The sequence below is a fragment of the Pelophylax lessonae genome (assembly GCF_965119305.1).
Source record: "Pelophylax lessonae genome assembly, chromosome: 3".
NCBI classification, from domain to species: Eukaryota; Metazoa; Chordata; class Amphibia; order Anura; family Ranidae; genus Pelophylax; species Pelophylax lessonae.
In genome coordinates this window covers 416037941-416061043 of record NC_138770.1, presented here as the reverse complement: position 1 = coordinate 416061043, position 23103 = coordinate 416037941, and the positions used below count along the sequence as shown (strand labels likewise).

At 43.9% G+C, this 23103-nt stretch overlaps 1 protein-coding gene across 1 annotated transcript in view; it reads left to right on the top strand.

Moving 5' to 3' along the window:
- Positions 1-5509: 5509 nt before the first annotated feature.
- SERINC1 (serine incorporator 1) overlaps positions 5510-23103 on the top strand; it is a 43889-nt gene continuing 26295 nt past the window's right edge. The window contains exons 1-4 of the mRNA XM_082250097.1: positions 5510-5667; positions 14649-14810; positions 14894-15087; positions 21641-21720. Coding sequence (XP_082106223.1) covers positions 5629-5667; positions 14649-14810; positions 14894-15087; positions 21641-21720 — 475 coding nt within the window. The 5' untranslated portion in view covers positions 5510-5628. The remainder of the gene's footprint in view (positions 5668-14648; positions 14811-14893; positions 15088-21640; positions 21721-23103) is intronic.

Sequence of the window (23103 nt, the reverse complement as noted above, 5' to 3'; positions counted from 1 at the left end):
ACAGAGGTACGCTGGACTGGTGGGGTGGGCATTGGCTCTGCATGTCCCTCCAAATGCAAAATATACGTCAATTCAAGTGTGTAGTGACTTGGGACAAAACATCTTAAGGAGGAACTCCATATAATAGTGGTGCATACAAGTGGCGCATCTCTGAGTTGGGACCTGCCTTAACCACTTTGCACCAAATCACATACCTGGTACATCATTTGACATTAAGTGGTTGTATTGGGGTAATGCCTGTAGCTGCAGGCATCAACCCTGTACCGTGTTTTAGAGCCCCTCTGCTATGGTAACCCGGAATTGAGGACATGACATCTGGTTTAGTCGGAGGTCAACAATGCCATATTAAAAAATGCAGATCTTTGCGTTTTGAATGCTTTCAAATGCAAGTGCAAAGGAGGGATTTGGGGTCCTATTGACCGACACACCTGACTCGTGCCTATTGCTGTCACAGGGATGTTTATATTCCTTGTGACAGCAATAAAAGTGATACAAAAATAAATAAATAAAGCGCCCTTATCCTAGGTGTGTCGGTCCCACACTAATGCAATCAGCGATCCTTCCACACATGTGTGGTATAAAGGTTTTTAAAGCGTCACCTATGGATGGTCTTCAAGTGGTTAATTGTTGATTCTTCACATGACTGCAGCCTCCGCCTAGTCCCCGGCATTGGTGAGCTCCCCTTCGGGCGAGTTGTTACCCCATGTGCACAAGTGAAGTCATACCCCGCCCGCAACTTTCTAGTATAGGCATGCAGGCATGGGGAAGTGTTTAACCTCCGTGCCTGTCTGATTATGTCCAGATTTCTGTGCTAAAAGCGGTACATTGTTTTGCACGGAAATCTGTTTTACATTTTAAAACTCACCTTCCCCTGCGATCCCCCGCTGATGACTCCCCCCCCCGCTGTCCCCCTGCTGTGTGCTCAGCCGATGCCGGCACCTGTCTTCTGGTTCCCTTCCCTGCGAGCGTTGCGACGCAGGGGGGTGGAACCGGCGGCAATTTCAAAAATGTAAATGCACTAAATGACATGATACAAAGCTGTGATTACACTATATCATGCCATTTCACCACAGGATTGCACCTGGTGACTTTTCCAGTGCCCTGCCTGTGCTTTTCCAGTTCTTTATGCCTGGAAAATTGAGAACGACCATGGCGTCCAAAAAAGCGTTCTTTTTGCGCAAAAGCTCTTTTAGACGAACTGGAAAACAGCGACAGTGAAATGGAGTTACTTGAAGAACTGAGCAATAGCGATTAGTGGGAAAATTCGTCATCAGGTACGGAAAGTGACGACAACGACGATTCTGATGTCTCTTTCTGGCACATAGCTCTGTTGGAAATTCTGAAGAATCATTTGATATACTTCCCGAATTCCACAAGCTATGTGACAGAAAGAGACATCAGAATCGTCGCTGTCGTCACTTTCTGTACCTGATGACGAATTTTCCCACTAATCGCTATCACTCAGTTCTTCAAGTAACTCCGTTTCACTGTTTTCCAATTCGTCTAAAAGTGCTTTTGCGCAAAAAAAAAAAAAAGCTTTTTGGACGCCATAGTGCAATCCTGTGGTGAAATGGCATGATACAGTGTAATCCGTTAGGATCACAGCTTTGTATCATGTTATTTAATGTATTTACATTTTTGAATTTGCCGTCGGTTCTACCCCCCTGCGTCGCATAGCTCGCAGGGAAGGAAACCGGAAGGCAAGTGCCGGCAATCGGCCATGAACAGAGCAGGGAGAGAGTGTAAGGAGGCCGTGGAGGACGCGAGGGATCGTAGGGAAGATGAGTAACATTGCGGGGTAATCCCGAGTGTGGCTCGGGGTTACCGCTTTTGGTACTGAAAATTAACCCCGAGCCACACTCGGGATTACCACCAGGGAGGTTAACTGAGAAAAACCCTCCTCTCCTCCTGGGATGTATGATATAATTTGCCTAGTCCAGAAACCAGGAAATAACTGAAGCTGGTAGAGACATCCCCAAAAACACTTGCAGCTGTATTTGCAGTGAAAGGTGGTTCTACAAAGTATTGACTCAGGAGGGCTGAATACAAATGCATACCACACTTTTGTAAAACATTTTGAAAACCATTTATCATTTTTTCTTCCACTTCACAATTATGAGCCACTTTGTGTTGGTCTATCACATACATTCCCAATAAAATACATTTATGTTTTTATTTGTAACATGACAAAATGTGGACAATTTCAAGAGGTATGAATGCTTTCTCAAGGCACTGTAATTCTAGCACTAGACCTCCTCTGTAACTCAGATAACCTGTAAAAGGCATAAACCGCCGCCCATGGAGATTTTTAAGAACAGTAGTTTGATGCCATTCCCAGAGCGTGCGCAATTGTAAAGCATGCCATGTTGGGTATCTATTTTCTCAGGGTAACATCTTTCACCAAGAAATCAGGATATATATTGTGTTTTGTTTTTAATTCATTAAAGTGTATTTTTTCCAAAAGAATTGCATTTGCAAAACCACTGCACAAATACAGTATGAACTAAAAAATTGCAATGATCGCCATTTTATTCTCTAGGGTCTCTGCTAAACAAAATGTATAATGTTTGGGGTCTTATAAGTAATTTTCTTGCAAAAAATACTGATTTAACCACATACCGACCGCCCTCCGCAGATATACTGCGGCAGGCAGCCGCTACTGGGCAAAGTGACGTAGGGGTACGTCACTAGCTCAGCCACCTGTCCGCCGGTCACTGGCGATCTCCCGCTGAAGAGGGAGAAAGGCAGGCGGCTAATGTAAACACAGCCGTCTGTCATTCTCCCTGAAGTAACTGCAGAGACTGTATGATCCTGCTATGTAGGATCGTATGTCTCTGTGGTTACATCACTAGCCACATCCCCCACAGTTAGAATCACACACTTAACCCCTTGATCACCAATAAAGTTAACTCTTTCCCTTCCAGTGTCATTTTAACAGTAACCATGCATATTTATAGCACTGATTACTGTAGTAATGTCACTGGTACTCCCAAAAGTGTCAAAAATGTCGGTCAGGGGTCCGATCTGTCTGGCGCAATGTCGCAGTCCCGCAAAAAAATCGCAGATCGCCGCCATTACTAGTAAAAAAAAAAAAAACAATAAAAATGACATAAATCTTTCCTGTAGTTTGTAAATGCAATAACTTTTGCGCAAACCAATCAAAATATGCTTATTGCGATTTTTTTTTACCAAACTTATTTAGCAGAAAACAAATTGGCTTAAAACGTTAAAAAATGTAGATTTTTACATATTTTTTTTGAGAATTTCATATAAAAATATTGTTATTTTTTCAAAATTGTCGCTATTTTTTTGTTTATAGCGCAAAAAATAAAAATCGCACAGGTGATCAAATACCACCAAAAGAAAGCTCTATTTGTAGGAAAAAAAAGGACGTCAATTTTGTTTGGGTAAAGCGTCGCATGACCGCGCAATTGTCCGTTAAAATCACGCAGTGCCGAATCGCAAAATATGGCCTGGTCTTTGAGCAGCCAAATCTTCCAGGGCTTAAGTGGTTAAACTTGTAAACAAAAAGTGCCAGAAATAGGCCCCTTTCACACAGGCTTTCTGATCCGGTGTAACGTTAGAATTCCATACCTCGTTAGATTTCTATACCCTCGTCACTTCCTGTGTGAAACAGCTGAGCAGCGCAGCAGTGCGCATGCTCAGAGCCCCGGATACGTAATTGAACATCAAAGAATTTGACAAGTGCGCATGCTCGGAGGGTAGGAAATTATCACGGCACTGTGTGTAATGTTATACTTGCGGCGGTAACATTAAGGCTACATTCACACCTGAGCGTAGCGTTTTTGCGCAATTTTTACCGCGATTTTTACCGCGATTTACAGGCGTTTTTTGTGCAGGCGTTTTTTGATTGAATAGATACCAATGGAAAACGCCTGTAATCTGCCCAAAAAAGAAGCTCATGTACTTTTTTGAGCGTTGGGCGTTTTGTAAACAGCGTCAAAACGCTCAGATGTGAACAGGGGCCATTGAAATGAATAGGATTTGTCTTGTTGGGCGTTTTGAGAGCTGATCCTAGAGCAGAAAAACTCCCCAAAAACGCCTAGATGTGAACGGAGCCTCAAACAGTTTGGCTGCAACATCAATCATCTCCTCTCCTATCGCTGTCACTTCCCTGATCTCGCCGCATAAATATAAAAGCGGCGGCGGGTGTATGACATGTAAATGAGGGCGATCGCGGCTCTGTGATCCGCTTTTATATTTATTACCCGAGATCAGGGAAGGAGCGGAGATGATTAATGTTGCAGAGGAGCTGTTTTAATGTAACCGCCGCAAGTGTAACTAGCGTGAGAAATCCATACCCTCCGTAGGTGCACCGGAAGTGACGAGGGTATGGTTTTCTCACGGGTATGGTTTTTTCACGGAACACCGGTCCACCTGTCAGGTTTCAGGTGGACCTGACTGGATGCTCCCTATGGAGCAGGGGATGTCAGCAGTGACATCTCCGCCGACACCTGCTGCTATCCGATCTGATCGTGTCCGTGAAAACCACATGGATGGAAACCCTATTTTCCATCCGTCTGGAGGATCGGATCGGGTGAAAATGGACAGGCGGTCCGTTTTCATCAGATCTCCCATAGAGGAGAGTGGGGATCTGACAGGTTTGTCTCTGCAAAGTAAGCGGAGACTGAGCCGTCATCCACCTGCTCAGTGGGGATCAGCAGATCAATCCCCGCTGAGCAAAACGGAGTCTGCCGGGCAGAAAGTCTGTGTGAAAGGACTCAAAGCCAGGTGGTTTAAATAAGTAAATTAGAATATATATTTCTATCTACTTACTAAGGCCTTTTTCACAATTGTGTGACATGTCCTGCGACTTGGGACTGCAAAGTCACATGACAAGTCGTACTCCATGATTACCAATGATTTGCATTCATATCTGTGCGACTTCAAGTCGCAGCGACTTTGGTCTGACTTTGATGTGACTTGAGGTCTATAGACCTCAACATTACACAGGGATTACTTCAGGTCAAGTCAAAGTCACATAACCTTCAGGTAATACAAGCGTAAAAGGAGCCCAATACTAACAACCTAAGGATTAAAAATTGTTCTTTTAGTTCCACTTTAAGTGATTGCCCACTATCAGAAATCTCCAGAGTATACAATGATCAGGGACACCCCAGCCAACTATACACTGCTATTGCTGAAACGTGCATGTATCACTGGGAATGTGTAACTATTGAACACAAGCTCACAGGTTGTGCAGGTATTGTGTTTACAAATGCTGTCCCTCAGCAAACTGCACACACTGAGCACAAGCATCCATAACACACAAGCCATTAGTCAGCTGGAATGACATCACCACAACAAGGAACCAGCATGTGACACTAATCCTCTGCCATACACAAGAGAGCGGAGAGTTTTGTACTGAGCAGTCTTCTCTGAGGAAGCCATCTTACTGTGGTCTTCTGCTTATAGTAGATAACAGCCGGTCTTCAACAAAATGGCCACCAAACCTGTTTCTCTCGTTAGGCTCCTTTCTACCGCGAGAGGAGGCGGCCCCAGAGACGGAAGTGACAGGCTGGGTCGGCTGCTAGTTCTGCTTGCCTCATTTGTAAACAGGGCTTTTGTAGCAAGGCTCCATTTTTATTGTGCGACACCGAGGCCGACATGGGGGGAGTCCTGGGTCTGTGCACCGCAGCGAGCTGGGTAATTACTGACTGGGGACAATTGGCACGAGCAGGTCATGTATATGAGTGAAATGGATTCTGTTTTGGTATATGTGGTGTAGTTGTAACTTCAAGCAACTAAGTATATGTAAAGACAGTTTTGGGCAAAGAATGATTTTTTTTTTATTTTGCTGTTAATGTTTTTGGTGAGATTTTCCTTTTACGTACTGGCTTGGTGACAGAAGAGGAAATCTGACCTTAGTGAGGGGAACATGTGTCCCCCATATGAGGATTTCCCATTGATTCCTGTTCTGTAGATGTAGGACATTCCCTCATGTGCTGTTCCAGTGACCGGAACAGACCAAGAGGGGGAATCTGCCTAGCCGGGGCCCAGACAATACCAAATACCTGGCACTGGGTTCAGCCTCTCTTTGGTCAATCCAAAACTAAAAAAGCATTGGCTTAAAAAGGAAGTAAAGTCTTTTTTTACTTGTACCTACAGGTAAGCTTATAATAAGACTTACCTGTAGGTACTGTGAATATCTCCCACCGTTTGGGAGATATTTAGAGTGCATGCAGCCAATGACGTCAACAGCGCATACGCTCTGATGGTCTGGCTTACTGTGCCGGACCTTCAAGGCCTGTGCCACAAACAGGCGGCTCCTGCGGGCATGTGCAGGAAAGACCTTATTGCTGCTTCAGCAAACCTGAAAGAAACCCCAGGGAAGATGTCAACCATCTCAGTAGTGTGCGGGCGCCACTGAGACAGCTTCAGTCAGAAAAGTAGTCCTAATCACTTAAGGTTGGCACCCTTTGTGGGCATATCTATGTAAACCATTGCAAACTAATGGGCCATACACACTATAAGATTTTCTGAAGACTTTTTCCTTCAGATTTACCTTTTCTATGTAGTGCAAGGGCCTGCCAGATTGCATACAAATTGAAAGTGTTTAGGTTTGACCTCATATTATATGGTTTTGGTAAGTCTGAAGGAAAAAGTCTTCAGAAAATCTTATAGTGTGTATGGCCCATAAGAGCCTATACTGTCTCATACTGCTCTGCACATGCTCGGTTGTCTTGTATTCCAGGAACTGTGACTAAAATCAGAGCCACTAGAGGCTGATCAGCTGAGAGCTTTAAGATTTACAGAGGGAAGGGGGGGGGGGGGGGGGACAACCGGAATGACCCAGATTGTGCTAATCAAGGACAAATAAGGGAGGGAGAACAGAAAAGCAGGAAAGGTGGCAGGTTGAACTCTGCTGCCAGGGAGATACAAAATAATGAAAATTGAAGGTGGGTCATAATGTACCCGTCTTACTTGTATGGGGCCATGGCATGACATAGTTTAAAAACAAATTTTATTGGTCAATAAGGGGAGGGTTTTTTATTGGTCGTTAGAGTACTCACCTGGGATTGGTCCAAATTGACAAGGACAGCCACCTAGGTGCAAGAAATTTGCCTATAAAATCAAAGAAAATCCGTTATTTTAGTCAGTCAGCGGGAGCAGAGGAAGAAGATTCGTAATTGCAAGTATAGTGTCCTATGTCTTTTATTTATTAGGTATTCAAGTTTTAAATATTTATTGTCAGAGAATGTTCTGCCTACGGCACCATTAGGCAGTCCACACACTAGTCATTTTTTTTATTTTTATTTTATTTAACCAGCATTTTAAAGGAAAAAAAATGATCCGATTTACCCCATCTACACATTCAATGTAGGTGGGGCACTCCTTCCTGCATTATTGTATTCTGACAGCAGGGGGACCTCCGCCTCTTGAAAAACACTGATCAGCACTGCCAGCTTTAGCCTGTGGCACTGATTGATCGGGAAATACCAGACAAAAGTGTGGCCACTCTGGTTAAACAGAAGTTCATCTACTGATTGACTTCTGTTCAACCACCATGTCTGTATTTTTTTGCAGTTAAGCACCACAGGCTTTAGACTGCAGCGCTGATCTCTGTATTCTGACGATGAGGCCCCCCCTCATCGTCAGAATACAGAGATCAGCGCCATCTCCCCGCCATCAGATCAGTGACCTAGTGGGAAGGATTCCCCCTATCCACATTGAGTGCATGAATGGGGAAATCAGGTCAGCTTTTTTTGTTCAACCTACTGGTTAAAAAAAAAAAAAAACTGACCCATGTATAGCCAGCTTAAAGTGAAAATAAACCCTTCTATGGTTTTCAGCCATGGAAGCTGCCATCTTAGCGTCTGTTTATTCTTCTTCTGCCATGATGCTGCACATGTGATCAGTTATGACACCAGCCATTGCATGGTTTGACAGTTTGGTTGAGAGCACAACCAATGTGAGTTACATTCCCGCCATGTGCCTTTTTGAAACTGTTAAAGCGGAGTTCCACCCAAAAGTGGAACTTCTGCTTTAGGTAGTCCTAACCCCCTGACATGCCACATTTGGCATGTCATTTTTTTTGGGGGGGGGGGGGCGGGTACCTAGTTTTGACAGGTGCTCCGAGCGGAAGTTCTCCTCTCCCCCTCCCTCCCTGCAATCTTCTGGGACATGTCAGACGTCCCAGAAGATTGCCGGCAAATCACGACGTGCAGCACAACTCGCGCATGCGCAGTGCGTACCCGGCTGTGAAGCCGCAAGCTGTTACAGCTGGGTGCCCACACTAGTGATGCTGGCACCACCGAGACCAGAGGGAGAGGATCGAGGCTTCAGGCGGCCATATCGCTGGACCGTGGGACAGGTGAGTGTGTGTTTATTAAAAGTCAGCACCTACAATTTTTGTAGCTGCTGACTTTTAATAAACACAGAAAAGGCTGGAACTCCGCTTTAAATCGATGAGTTTACTTCAGCTTTAAAGCAGAACTTCACTCTCTCTATCAGAATTGACTGTTTTTAACTCTTATGCTGCTAAGTATTAGTAACTAGATAGGAAAGTGTATTAGATTTACTCGATTTAAATTTTTGGTTTTACATTTCTTCAGTTACTTCCTTATTTCCAGGGTTAGCAAATGAAGTCATATGTCCCAGGAGCATTCAGGAGGGTAGGAGGGGTTTTCTCAGCTAAACACGCCCTCTTGCCTGCATGCTTGAGCTAAGTTGGATTCCAGGAAATAAATGCTACATGAATCATCTGCCCTTTATTTAAGATAGCCATGGCCAGAAATGCTAAGGGGTTATTTTTTTTAAAGTGATTTCTTAGTAAAAACAAGCATGGAGATATAGATGGATGGGAGCGTTTGCTTTGAACATTAAGAATAAAATAGAATTTTTGCTTTGTGGTGCTCTAATGCAGTGTAGTTGCGCTTTAACTCTTGTCATAATCTAGTAAATATTGGCTCAGTGGATAGTATTTCCACCTAGCAGCACTAGGGTCGTTGGTTCGAATCCCAACCAAGGCATTACCTTCCTGGAGTTTGCATGTTCTCCCTGTGCCTATGTGGGTTTCCTCCGGGTACTCCAGTTTTCTCCTACAGTCCAAAGACATGCTGGTAGGTTAATTGTCTCCTGTCTAAATTGGCCATAGTATGTGTATGTATGAATGTGAGTTAGGGACCTTAGATTGTAAGCTCCTTGAGGGCAGGGACTGATGTATATAAATGTAAAGCGCTGCGTAAATTGATGGCACTGTATACGGTTTTTGTAAAAAAAAAAAAAATACTGTATACTTAACAAAAGACTTTTGTGTTGATTTACTAAAGACAGGGATACTAATGACTTTGCAAGTACAATTGTACTCTGCAAGGGAATTTGCTCCAGATCTTAGTAAATGTGGGGAAGCTCTGCTGACTTCCATTATCCAATCACGTTAAAGCAAAAATGCTGTTTTGTTTTTTATTTTTCTTGCATGTAATTGGATTTTTTTTACAAACTGAAGCTTCATCTCCTTTACTCAGCTATGGAGCAAATTTCCTTGCAGTGTGCAACTGTGCTTGCAAAGTCAACAGTCTTATTTGCCTTCAATAAATCAATCACATTGCATAGGTGATTACCACAGTTGTATTAGTCGTACAACCGAAATAATTATTGGTTAAAATAATTTTATCAGAAATATTCATATATAAATATATCATAGAGCACGTAGTACTTTTTATACTGACAGTTTAGGGCAGTGATGGCGAACCTTGGCACCCCAGATGTTTTGGAACTACATTTCCCATGATGCTCAACTACACTGCTTGAGCATCATGGGAAACATAGTTCAAAAACATCTGGGGTGCCAAAGTTGGTCATCACTGGTTTAGGGGTATACGCCCACTGGATGTAGTATTGTAGATATTGTTACTGAATGTGGAATATTGGAGAAATTGTGATATTCTGTCAGTTATGTCACCACATGGTGTGAGAAGAATATGGGGGGATTAAGGCCCGATCACCTCTATGTACATGTGGTATTACACAGGTAGATGTGAATGGGCCCCATTCATACCATTGTGGTTCGTTAGTGCAGTCACATTATGCCCAATGTTAATGTGTGTCGTGTTAAGGCAGCTGATTTATTTGAATGTGTTGTCTAACATAGCAAAACAGGTTCCTTAGATAGAGCCAAGACTTTGCCCGTGATGAAGAAATGTTTCAGCATACTGGGGATATCATGTTTTAGAAGTGCTCATGTAAACAGCAAGTAGCGGAGTTCCTTCCCTTCTTGCCGGTGATCAGAACCTAAAATGAACCCTTTAAGGATAGAAATCCAGGAGTTTATAGAGCTGCTTTTTAAAAAGAAACTGAGCACTTGTCATAATATGAATCGCACCTATTCAATTTTATATTAGTGTTCCCTTCTTCTCAGGTGTTACTTGATTTTTGAATATTTGTTTGTATTCTCCCTGTAACCAGGTAGATGTGACCGGCTGCCCTATTTTCTAACTGAGCTCCAAGCTGAAAGCAGATACTTGGAAACTTAATACACTAACAAAGATGCTGGCAGGATTGCATGAAAAAGCTACAATAATAATTAATTGACCGTTCCAACTTCCACCCGCCTTTAGAAGCCTGGAAAAGTGTAAGGGCCCTTTCACACAGGCGGACTATTCAGATCCGCCTGTCAGTTTTTTTGGCGGATCTGAACGGTCACCCCTTGCATCTCTATGGGGCATCGGATGTCAGTGGAGACATGTCCACTGACATCCGATCCGTCCAAATCTGGACAGATGGAAACCCTATTTTCCATCCTTCCAGTGAATTGGATGGGATCGGATGAGAACGGACCAACGGTCCGTTCCCATCCGATTCCCCCATAGAGATGCATGGGGAACTGACAGCTGTGTCTCTGCACAGAGGACAACTGTCATCTTCCTGCGATCCCTCGCTGAGAAAAATGGAGTCCGTCCGACGGACTCCACTGTGTGAAAGAGCCCTTAGGCCTCCTTCACACAGGTGATTACTTGCATACACTGTATTCCAGTGGCAAGAATCAGAAGATTCTTACAGCTGGGATGACGGGTGTATTCAAATAACAGCAGCCTGTCAGCCTGTGTGATGTAATGACAGGCTGACAGCAACCGTCGCTGTTCCTTGTCTGCATACTAAGCTGTTACTTGCAGTGCAGTGACTGTGTCCAGGCTTGGAATCCATTACTAACCACAGGTAACCAGATACATGCAAACAGCGATGGCTGCTGTTAACCTGTCATTACTTTGTACAGGCTGAGCGGCCACCAATATTCAAATAAACCTGTCATCCCAGCCACAAGAATATTCTGGTTCTTGTCGCTGTAATCCGGTGCATACGGGTAATCGCCTGTGTAGAGGAGGCCTTAGTTATCAGCACTCAGATTGGTCAGGCTTTAACCTTTCCAGTGTCAGTGGACTGACATAGAGGAATGTTCAACTAAAAAATGGTGCTCACACCTATTTCTGCACTGTTATAACAATTTAAAGTGAAAAAGAATGCCTGCTAGCAGACATAAAGTGTAAGTACCTGAGTTATCTGCACATAACTACAGCAGCTTGCATATGCCAGAAAGCGAGCTGTTTTGAAAAGAAAAGTTCCTGCTCTACTGAATTTTTGTCAGAGGTTACCTGCTCCCTCTCTTCACCCCCTTATTTTTATTCTCCCATTAATATTTTGGGGTGCCTCACTGGCCAGTAGGATTGTGTAAGAGGAGGTGAGCAAACGGGTGTAGATGAAGTAACCAAAGCTGCTTCAGGTATGTGCAGGCATTTCAATAATGGAAATTTAAGATTTTTGAAAATAACCCATGCCTGTCCTGATCATGGTTTAACCACTTAGAAAGTCACTGACCAAATAAGTAGAAGAGTTTAAGCTTTACTGACTGCATTGTTCTACATCAGTGACTCACTAGGTAGCCTGCAAGATTTTACAGTTAACAACCTTTTATGTTTAAAATAGTTGACAGGTTTAGTTTAAAAGCAGAATCTTTAAAGTGCTTGCTAACGTAAAAACTTTTTTCTGTTTGCCTGAGTGACCTCTGTCATTTCCACCAAGTGTGTACCAGGCTTTAAGCAATCTTTTAACACACATTGCATTAAGGCAACCCATTCATTATGAATGGGCTGCCAATGCACCTCAAGGTGGGAAAAAACAGCACAACACAACGCACAGCAAATTGTGTTGCGTGTTTAAGTTCTTTTGTACCGAGTTGTACTCTTGTATGTGTTGGGGGTGCCACTCGTCATGAATGGCAATGCACTGCACAAAGAGTAAACACCACACATTGTGACAGCATGCAAGTGTGAATGGCTTCTAGGAACTATGGATGATCTAGGTGGGTGCTGACTGCATACATTCTTCAAGGAGAAGTGGCGAATACTTCTACAAGAGCTGTAATCATGTAGCACATGTGTGATCACGTGTCCACGTTGCTTATAAAAAATATTATCAGGTTACTAATCTAGAATGTTGAGGAGTTTACTGTTATTGGCTCCAGTTCTCTCTGCCAGTGCTTTGCTTTACTACTGAACTGCCTAGTTATGTGTGTTTAGGTCGTTGTCTGTAAATAATCCAGTCACAATATTTTCACCTGACACCCTCACCCACACCCACTACGTCTTGCTTAACATATCATGCTGGGATCAGCAAACTCACTTTTAAGCCGACCATAGACGGTTCGAAGCTTGGCCGGTTCAGCGAGGACTGGCTAAGATTTAAACCGTGCATAGGCAGGCTGAATGTATCCAAGTTGATCGATCGATTAATTTGGGTACAACCAGCCTGCTGGATTTTACGTGCGATTATTGCTATTGGCTGATATAGAGTGCAGTAGTATTCAATAATCACTGTGTTCTCCCAGTGGGGACAGCTTCCTCCGCTGGGAGAACCCTGCGGCTCAGTGGGAAGGATTCCCCCCTTCATCACTGACTGTGTTGATGGGGGGAACCGAGAAATTATTTCCTGCAACCTATGGTTGCAGTAAAGATATTTGCTCCGTCTATGGCCGGTCTTTGTGTGTGCAACCAACACAGTTTCCAGTCTGCTGTGCAGTGTTTAACCTGGTGTATCCAGTCTGCATGGAGTGTGTACAAATTACCTTAGGTGACCTTCAGTTTCATGGTGAAATCTTCTTCATGCAAGGTGAATTATTCTTAGGGTCCTTTCACATGGGCGGTCCGTTTTTCCTCCCATCCGTTTGCGGATGAAAAATGGACATAATGTATGTCTATGGGATTGCGGACGTTAGCGGATGACCATCTGCTGACATCCGTTTTGCGTCCATTCCGTTCAGTTCCGTTTTTTGAGACGGAAGAGCACCGTATTTTTCTTCTGTTTTAAAAAACGAAACGGACGCAAAATTGGATGTCAGCTGATGTCATCTGTTAACGTCCGCAATCCCATAGACATACATTATGTCGGTTTTTCATCCGCAAACGGAGGGATGAAAAACGGACATACGGAATGGACCCGTGCAATGGAAAGTGCATCCGTGTCCGTTTAAAAAAAAAAAAAAAGTGACAGAACGGATAAAAAAAACTGAACTGACCGTGTGAAAGGACCCTTACTGGATTTACCTGCCAAAGGCTGATTTATCTTTTTGTAAGGCCACATGTTTGGATTGCCATTAAAGCTGTACTCCATTCAGCTGTAACAGTTGGCTTTGCAGTGACCCCTCACTAGGGCTCTTTTAGACAGGCGTTGAATTCTAAAGCAGCCTTAAAGTGATAACGCACCTATAGCGTTTATGAGCGTGTTTTACAGGCGTTCGTGTTGCATCAGGCAACACTCCTCAAATGCCCTGTGAGATGTTTTTTTTATCTTTTCATTTTGTACAAGGCTAAAATAGGAAGTGATCGTTTTTTGCCGCTTTGTAACCACACCTTAAATGCACTGTAAACGCCATAGGTGTTTGAGGAGGTGATATGTTGCCTCCTCACCACCTGTTTTATCCCCCTTAAGGCAGAATCACCTCATTCACATGAATGGGTTACGTTCAGTGGTTGATAGTACCTGCCAAACCTGACGGGGGGGGGGGGGGGGGGTATATTTCCTGCTGAGGCCGCAGCATGTTTTTATGCCCCTGGCTGCCTCTGCAGCTATGGGGGGAGCAGCTGGAGGAGTGGTAAAAATGTGGCTAACTCATGTGCTTTTAATATCTCCCACTCTCACGTGTGAGCGAGCTCTTAGGGCTTGTTCACACCATGACGCGGGTCAGGAAAGGTACTTTTATGTGCGCATTTTCCACATTGCGCGGGAACACACTGTTTTTGTTAGCCATGGATGCCTCCTAATGATGCCCCAAATGCATCTAGCAAATGTGGCACATTTGTGGCCACAAAACCGAATGGTACCTAGTACCATGCAGTTTGGTGCGGCACAATTTTTAAAAAGCAGCACCCGTCCTACTTATTGTCTGTTCCCATGCATTTGGCAGACCATTAAAATGAATGGGCTGTCAACAATGGAACGCGCTTGAACACCTTCAAATGCACATGAGCTGATGTGAGCTGGCCCTTAGACTGGGGTGCCTCAAGCCTGAAAATACTTGCAAAGGACGCTATGACTGAAAGGAAAAAGAGAAACATTACTGTAGTTCATGACTATATATTGGTATATTTGATTGTTAATGGTGTGTTATATATAGCTATGATATCTTTTCACAGATCCCCTGCCTGTGTGGCAGTGCACCATGCCTTCTGTGCCGCTGCTGCCCAAGTGGGAACAATTCCACGGTCACTCGACTTATCTACGCTGCCTTTTTACTTCTTGGAGTTGTTGTTGCCTGCATAATGTTGATGCCAGGAATGGAGGAACACCTTAAAAAGGTTTGGAAGCTGTAAATGAAAATAAAACGTGTTGTGATATGTACTCTTGTGAAAGGTTTATAAAATCCCTTTTCATTTTGCAGATTCCTGGCTTTTGTGAGGATGGAATGGGTTCGTCAATCCCAGGAGTAAGTGGCCACGTTAACTGTGACGTGCTGGTTGGGTACAAAGCTGTATATCGTGTGTGCTTTGGGATGGCCATGTTTTTCCTCCTCTTTTCTCTTCTTATGATTAAAGTGAAGAGTAGCCAGGATCCCAGGGCTTCTGTACATAATGGGTAAGGTACAGTTTCTTATTGTTCAAAATATAAACATTTGAAGTAGTAGATTTTGTTTATAACCAAATGCAAAGCAGCATAGGTCCTTCATAAAACAGCACGTGTCTGCATGTCTCGTCTCCATCGCAAATCCAGAAAACGTGTCCATTCTCATTTTATTGTAGTAATTGTGACCATGCAAATTATTTCTTTATGCCTCAGGGGCTAACTATACATCTAGAACTGCTGGTGTACAAATACAGTCCAATATTCTAAAGCCATTTATTCAACACTGTATAGACTAGTTTCAGACCTGTTGACAATCATCAGTGTAGTGCAGGGGTGTCCAAACTATAGCCCTCCAGCTGTTCAGGAACTACAATTCCCATCATGCCTAGTTATGTCTGTGAATGTCAGTGAATCACAATGCCTTATGGCACGTGTAGTTCCGCAGCAGCTGGAGGGCCGTAGTTTGGACACCCCTGGTGTAGTGTGTAAGTAAACCGTAGCTTCAGTGGAGTAGGACTTGGGGAACAGGTTATGGTAAAAAGGGCTACTAATATAGGGTCAGTTATTTCATAGTACATAGAGCTGTTCAGGATTGTTAGCCATCATCAATGCAATATCTTCTATCCTGTAGTGTGTATTGGGATCAATAAAGTGGAACCAGGCAGGTTATGGTGAAGGGGGACTACTAATATTTCACAGCCATTTCTTCTTTTCAAACTGCATAAAACTGTTTTATGCAGTATGACCAAAATGCAGGAGCAAAGTAGATGAAGATGGCCTCACATGATATGCAGGTATGATGGGAACTTCCATAGATCTGTGTACCTTGCAGGAGGAAGCTAGAATCCAAGGTGCCAGGATGGGGAGATAGAATGTAGCTAGTGTAAGCCAAGTTCCCTGACATGTTTCACTTGTGGGATGGCTTACTCGGAGGGGAAAAAATATTTGATCCCCTGCAGATTTTGTACATTTGCCCACTGACAAAGAAATTATCAGTCTATGATTTTAATGGTAGGTTTATTTTAACAGTGAGTGACAGAATAACAGCAAAAATATCCAGAAAAGTGCATTTCAAAAAAGTTATAAATTGATTTGCATTTTAATGAGTAAAATAAGTATTTGACCCCTTTGCAAAACATTACTTAGTGGCAAAACCCTTTTTGCCAATCAGAGAGGTCCGATGTTTCTTGTAGGTGGCCACCAGGTTTGCACACATCTTAGGAGGGATTTTGTCCCACTCCTCTTTGCAGATCCTCTCCAAGTCATTAAAGCGGAGTTCTGACCGGTTTTGGGTTTATTAAAAGTCAGCAGCTACAAAAATAAACACACACATGCCTGTCCCATGATCCAGCGATGCGGCGGTCTGAAGTCTCAGCTCTCCCCAGCGACTGAATCACTAGTGTGGGCACCCGGCTGTGACAGCTTGCGGCGTCACAGCCAGGGGCGCACTGTGCATGCACGAGTCGCGCTGCGTGGCGTGAATGGACGGGCAATCTTCTGGCACACATCACAGATTGCAGGGAGGGAGGGGGAGAGGAGATCTTCCACTCAAGCCGCCAAGGGGGCCCTAGCGGAAGTTGGATCTAGGCATCCGTGCCCCCCCCCCCCCCCCCCCCCTCAAAAAATGACATACCAAATGTGGCATGTCAGGGGGTCATGAGTCCTCAAAGCGGAAGTTCTACTTTTGGGTGGAACTCCACTTTAAGGTTTGGACGCTGACGTTTGGTAACTCGAAATTTCGGCTCCCTTCACATATTTTATTTTCTATGGGATTAAGGTCTGGAGACTGGCCAGGCTACTCCAGGACTTTAATGTGCTTCTTCTTGAACCACTTCTTTGTTGCCTTGGCCGTGTGTTTTGGGTAATTGTAATGCTGGAATACACATCCACGACCCATTTTCAATGCCCTGGCTGAGGGAAGGAGGTTGTCGCCCAAGATTTGACAGTACATGGCCCATCCATCACCCCCTTGATGCAGTGAAGTTGTCCTGTCCCCTTAGCAGAAACATATCCCCAAAGCATAATGTTTCCACCTCCATGTTTGATGGTGGGAATGGTGTTCTTGGGGTCATAGGCAGCATTCCTCCTCCAAACATGGTGAATTGATGCCAAAGAGCTAGATTTTGGTCTCCTCTGCCCACAACACTTTCACCCAGTTCTCCTCTGAGTCATTCAGATGTTCATTAGCAGACTTCAGACGGGCCTGTACATGTGCTTTCTTGAGCAGGGGGAGCTTGGGGGTGCTGCAGGATTTAAGTCCTTTAAGGCGTAGTGCGTTACCAATTGTTTTCTTGGTGACTATGATCCCAGCTGCCTTAAGATCATTGACAAGATCCTCCCCTGTAGTTTTGGGCTAATTCCACACCGTTCTCGTGTTTATTGAAACTCCACGAGGTGAGATCTTGCATGGAGCCCTAGACCGAGGGAGAGTGACAGTTATTTTGTGTTTCTTCCATTTGCGAATAACCACACCAACTGTTGTCACAAGGTCTACAATCTTGTCTTACATCCTTGGATAGCTCTTTGGTCTTGGTCATGGTGGAGAGTTTGAAATCTGATTGATTTCTTCTTTGGACAGGTGTCTTTTATACAGGTAACAAGCTGAGATTAGGAGCACTCCCTTTAAGGCCCCTTTCACACATACACACATTTGTCTGTTTTTCATTCATCCGATGACGAATGAAAAACGGACGATAATACATTCCTATGGAAAGACGGATGCAAAGGGATGATCATCCGCTTCTGTCAACATCTTTTTTTTTTTTTTTTTTTTTTTTTTGAACGGAAGAAAGCTGTTATCTCTGAAGTCTCAAAATGCCCAACAAGCAAAATCCTATTCATTTCAATGGCCACTGTTCACATCTGAGCATTTTTTGTTTTTGTTAGATATCAATGCCTGCCTCCAAACGCCTGCAAAAAAATGCCTGAAAACAATACGCTCAGGTGTGAATGGAGCCTAAGGGCTCTTTCACACACTCCGCTCCATCGGCGGACTCCGTTTATCTCAGCGGGGGATCGATCCGCCGATCCCCCGCTGAGCAAGAGAATGACAGTGGTTCTCCGCACTGTGTGCGGAGACACAGCTGTCAGAGCCCCAGACATCTCTATTGGGGAATCGGATGGGAACGGACCATCGGTCCGTTCTCATCCGATCTGCTGGACAGATGGAAAATAGGGTTTCCATCCGTCCAGTTTTGACGGATCGGATGTCAGTGGACATGTCTCCGCTGACATCCGATGCCCCATAGGGATGCATGGGGGGACCGTTCAGATCCTTAAATGACAACAATAGAGTGGTGTAAGAATATTAAAGTAGTAATAAACCATCAGTGTTCTTTTTGCTTAATGAGGAAGTAAACCCTGCACAAAAAAATGAGGAAAAAAAAAAAAAAACCTGTAAAGACAAAGGCATAATTAGCTAGTATGCATCGCATACTAGCTCATTATGAAATACTTGCCTTAGAACGAAGCCCCCGCAGTGCCGCCCGCACAGCGACAGGACGGCTGACATGTACGGCCGTCCTGCTTCCTGGTTTGCGTCCTCTGGCCATCTGATTGGCCAGAGGCGTGATTACATCACTCCCGCGCATGCCGCCGTTCACGGCACTGGGCTCTGAAGGAAAGGCACGGGTGGCCGTTCCTTCAGAGCGCATTCCCTGATGACATCATCGGCTGCATTAAAAGTATATAATGGTGTAAGTTTAGGAGATATTTACAGTATCTATAGGTAAGCCTCATTAAAGGCTTACCTATAGGTACAACTTCCAAGAGAGGGTTTACAACCTATTTAAGGTATAACTAAAGGCAAAACTTTTTTTTTTTTGTTTAGTTTTTGATTGAATGGAGATGGGTTAGAACATTATTGCTTCCTCTGCCCCCTTTAGGGAGATTCACACCCTTTATCCTGTTTATCATAATCCTCAAAAGTGAAAGTAAAAGAAAATTCTTAAATTTTGGGTTGTCCCAAGAACAGTAATATTTGCAGAGATTTCATGTTTGTGGTTATGGGATGGCAAACCTCCCCCTAATGTAACATGGATGGCCAAAAATCTGAACGGGGTTTGACCCTTCTTTTTGTTTAGGTGAAAAATAAAAATAAAAGTTTTTTTTGCTTATAGTTCTACTTTATTATGGTTAGGAAAATAAACAATCTCCAGTAAACTGTTTAACCACTTGCCGACCGCCGCACGACTATCTACGTCGGCGGTCAGCCCCTCACAGGCAAAGTGACGTAGGTCTACGTCACTAGCTTGTGAGGGTCTAGGGAGCGAGCGCGCGCCCCCGCTCCCGAGTGGTCACGGACCCCCCCCGCGCGTGTGACCGGCGGACCCGATGTCCGCCGGCCACTCTGCGATCGGCGGGGGAGAGGGAGAAAGTCAGGCAGCTTGTGTAAACAAGCTGCCTGTCATTCTCCTCGCTGTATGAGAGCTGATCATCTGGATCTACTATGTAGATCCGTTGATCACTCTGCATACAGCTGAAGCCCCAGCCAATCACAGTTAGAATCACGCCCCTAGGGACACACACAGCCCCTCCCTCTCAAATAAAGTTAACCCCTTCACTACCAGTGTATTTTTACAGTAACAGTGCATATGTATAGCACTGATTACTGTAGAAATGTCACTGGTAACCCCAAAAGTGTCAAAAATGTCAGTCAAGGGTCCGATCTGTCCGCCGCAATGTCGCAGTACTGCAAAAAAAATCGCAGATCGCCGCCATTACGCGTTAAAAAAAAAAACAACAAAAATGACAAATCTTTCCCTTAGTTAGTAAACGCAATAACTTTTGCGCAAACCAATCAAAATACGCTTTTTGCGATTTTTTTTTTTTTTTTTTTTTTTTTTTTTTTTTTTTTACCAAGCATAGGTAGCATAAAACAAATTGGCCGAAAATTTTAAAAAATTTTGATTTTTACATTTTTTTTTTGGGGGGGAATTTCATATAAAAAAAAAAGGGAAAAATATTGCTATTTTTGCAAAATGGACGCTCTTTTTTTGTTTATAGCGCGTGATCAAAAAATCGCACAGGTGATCAAATACCGCCAAAAGAAAGCTCTGTTTGTGGGAAAAAAAGGACGCCAAATTCGTTTAGGTACAGCGTCGCACGACCGCGCAATTCTCCGTTAAAGTCACGCAGTGCCGAATCGCAAAATACCCCCTGGTCGGAATGGGGGTAAAATCTTCCGGGGCTTAAGTGGTTAAATTACCATAGCACATAAAATTACTACTTACTCTCTTATGGCGCTTTTCCACTGCATGGAACCGTACCGGTTCAGCACGCTTTTGTGCTTTTCCACTGCTGGTACCGCATGGTATAGGGTCGGAACGGTTCGGTACGGTACGGTATAGGTTTGCTTTTCCACTGCATGGAACCGAACGGTACGGTACGTTACGGCTCTGAAAAAACAGTACCTACTCGATTGTGGTTCCAACAGGTACCAAACTGGTACCATATCCCACAATCCTTTGCATGCAGTCACTACTAGCCACTGATTTGTCAGAGAATCCCACCCACCCCGTTGTTATTCCACCCACTTAACTTTAGTACTACTTTAGTGGAAAAGCAAACCTATACCGTACCGAACCGTTCCGACACTATACCATGCGGTACCAGCAGTGGAAAAGCAAACCGGGCCAAGCAGGGCAGAGTAGAGCCTAGCCGGTACTTGCAGTGGAAAAGTGCCATTAGTGCTGCTTCCCTGAACATCTGACCTTCACAGGAAAGTGTTAACAGTGCAATCTTCAGCCTGTCTGTCAAGCCTGGTACACACTAGTACTTTTATTTTCTTTTGGTTCAACCAAGCGGGCTGAACGAAAAGAAACCTGAGGAGGTTAGGAAGATCTTGCTGAACTATCCAACGTTAGTACAGCGATCTTGTGTTCTCACGGGGGGTGTGATTCTGCATTGGCTGAGAGTGCTGATCGGGTGCCGACAGTTCTTTTTTTTTTTTTTTCAGTCATGCAGCTTCAGTATGACCGTACCAATGCCGCCTGATATTCAGCCAGTGTCTCCTGCCCTTAAGCCTGGAAAAGAGAGGATCAAAGGAGTGCCTTACCACCCTAGGCTACTGGACTGTGTGTTTCTGTTGATGCACACAGTGTAGGGTGACACAGCTCCTGGTCTCTGCATGCAAGGGTGGCTCCAAGAGACGCTGCAAGGGAAAAGAGATACCTTAAAACAGGAAACCTGGGGCACAGTGGTCATGGCAACAGCTTAAATGGGAACATAGGCAAGGATTAAATGATGATAAAGCTGCATATTCAGTAAGCCAGTTGAGCTGCCTGCCTGCTCAAAGCGCTTTAAAAAACGAAGGGTTTACTTTTACTTCATTCACACAGGTTTGGATTGCACGATTTGGAGCTCTTCAAGTAGACAGAGACTATGTAGAATTATAAAATATTTTTATTACGCTTTACATAATATTGTTTGTACAACAAAACTTGAAAGATACATATTGTTTCATAGTTTTATGAGAAAAATTGACTACATTGTTTTCCACATTAGATACAGGTATACCAATCAGATGAAGTTTCAATTCCCTCATTATTCATACTCTCTTCCCCAGCTTTTGGTTCTTTAAGTTTGCTGCAGCCATTGCAATTACTGTTGGTGCATTTTTCATCCCAGAAGGACCCTTTACAACAGGTAAGCCTTTTCAATTGAGAATATATATATATATATATATATATATATATCTCTGTTTAGCGCAGAGCAGCCCAGAGCTAAGAATTATTTGTGTAGTAGTCACATTAATTAAAGGTGAATTCAGATTGGTTACTAGGGTTTTTTAAACATGGGAACACTATTCTTCATGTAGTTCATTAGGTAAAGCCTAATGTAGTCTATTTAGTGTGTAAAAGCCAAATCCTTCAAGTGGTGTAGAAAGCTGATTCAGGCTTCCTTACTCCTAAATCATTAATGGAATGGCTTGAAATGTAAATTGGGCATTACTCATTCAGTATATATTAAGTATTGCTTTTAGTGTCACTTTGATTCAGACAGTCAATATGTATAGAAGGTTGCCAAAGCTGTAAGAAGGATATACAGTATCTCACAAAAGTACACCCCTCACATTTTTGTAAATATTTTATTCTATCTTTTCATGTGACAACTCTGAAGAAATGACACTTTGCTACAATGTAAACTAATGAGTGTACAGCTTGTATAACAGTGTAAATGTGTTCCCTCAAAATAACTCAACACACAGCCATTAATGTCTAAACCGCTGGCAACAAAAGTGAGTACACCCCTAAGTTAAAATGTCCAAATTGGGCCCAAACTGTCAATATTTTGTGTGGCCACCGTTATTTTCCAGCACTGCCTTAACCCTCTTGGGCATGGAGTTCACCAGAGCTTCACAGGTTGCCACTGTAGTCCTCCTCCACTCATCCATGACAACCTCACGGAGCTGGTGGATATTAGAGACCTTGCGCTCCTCTACCTTCTGTTTGAGGATGCCCCACAGATGCTCAATAGGGTTGAGGTCTGGAGACATGCTTGGCCAGTCCATCACCTTTACCTCAGCGTATTTAGCAAGGCAGTGGTCGTCTTGAAAGTGTGTTTGGGGTCCTAATCATGTTGGAATACTGCCCCGCGGCCCAGTCTCCGAAGGGAGGGGATCATGCTCTGCTTCAGTATATCACAGTACATGTTGGCATTCATGGTTCCCTCAATGAACTGTAGCTCCCCAGTGCTGGCAGCACTAATGCAGCCCCAGACCATGACACTCCCACCACCATGCTTGACTGTAGACAAGACACACTTGTCTTTGTACTCCTCACCTGGTTGCCGCCACACACGCTTGACACCACCAAATGGTTTGATCTTGGTCTCATTAGACCACAGGACATGGTTCCAGTAATTCATGTCCTTAGCCTGCTTGCCTTCAGCAAACGGTTTGCTTCCTTTCTTGTGCATCATCTTTAGAAGAAGCTTCCTTCTGGGACGACAGCCATGCAGACCATTATGATGCAGTGTGCGGCGTATGGTCTGAGCACTGACAGGTTGACCCCACCCCTTCAACCTCTG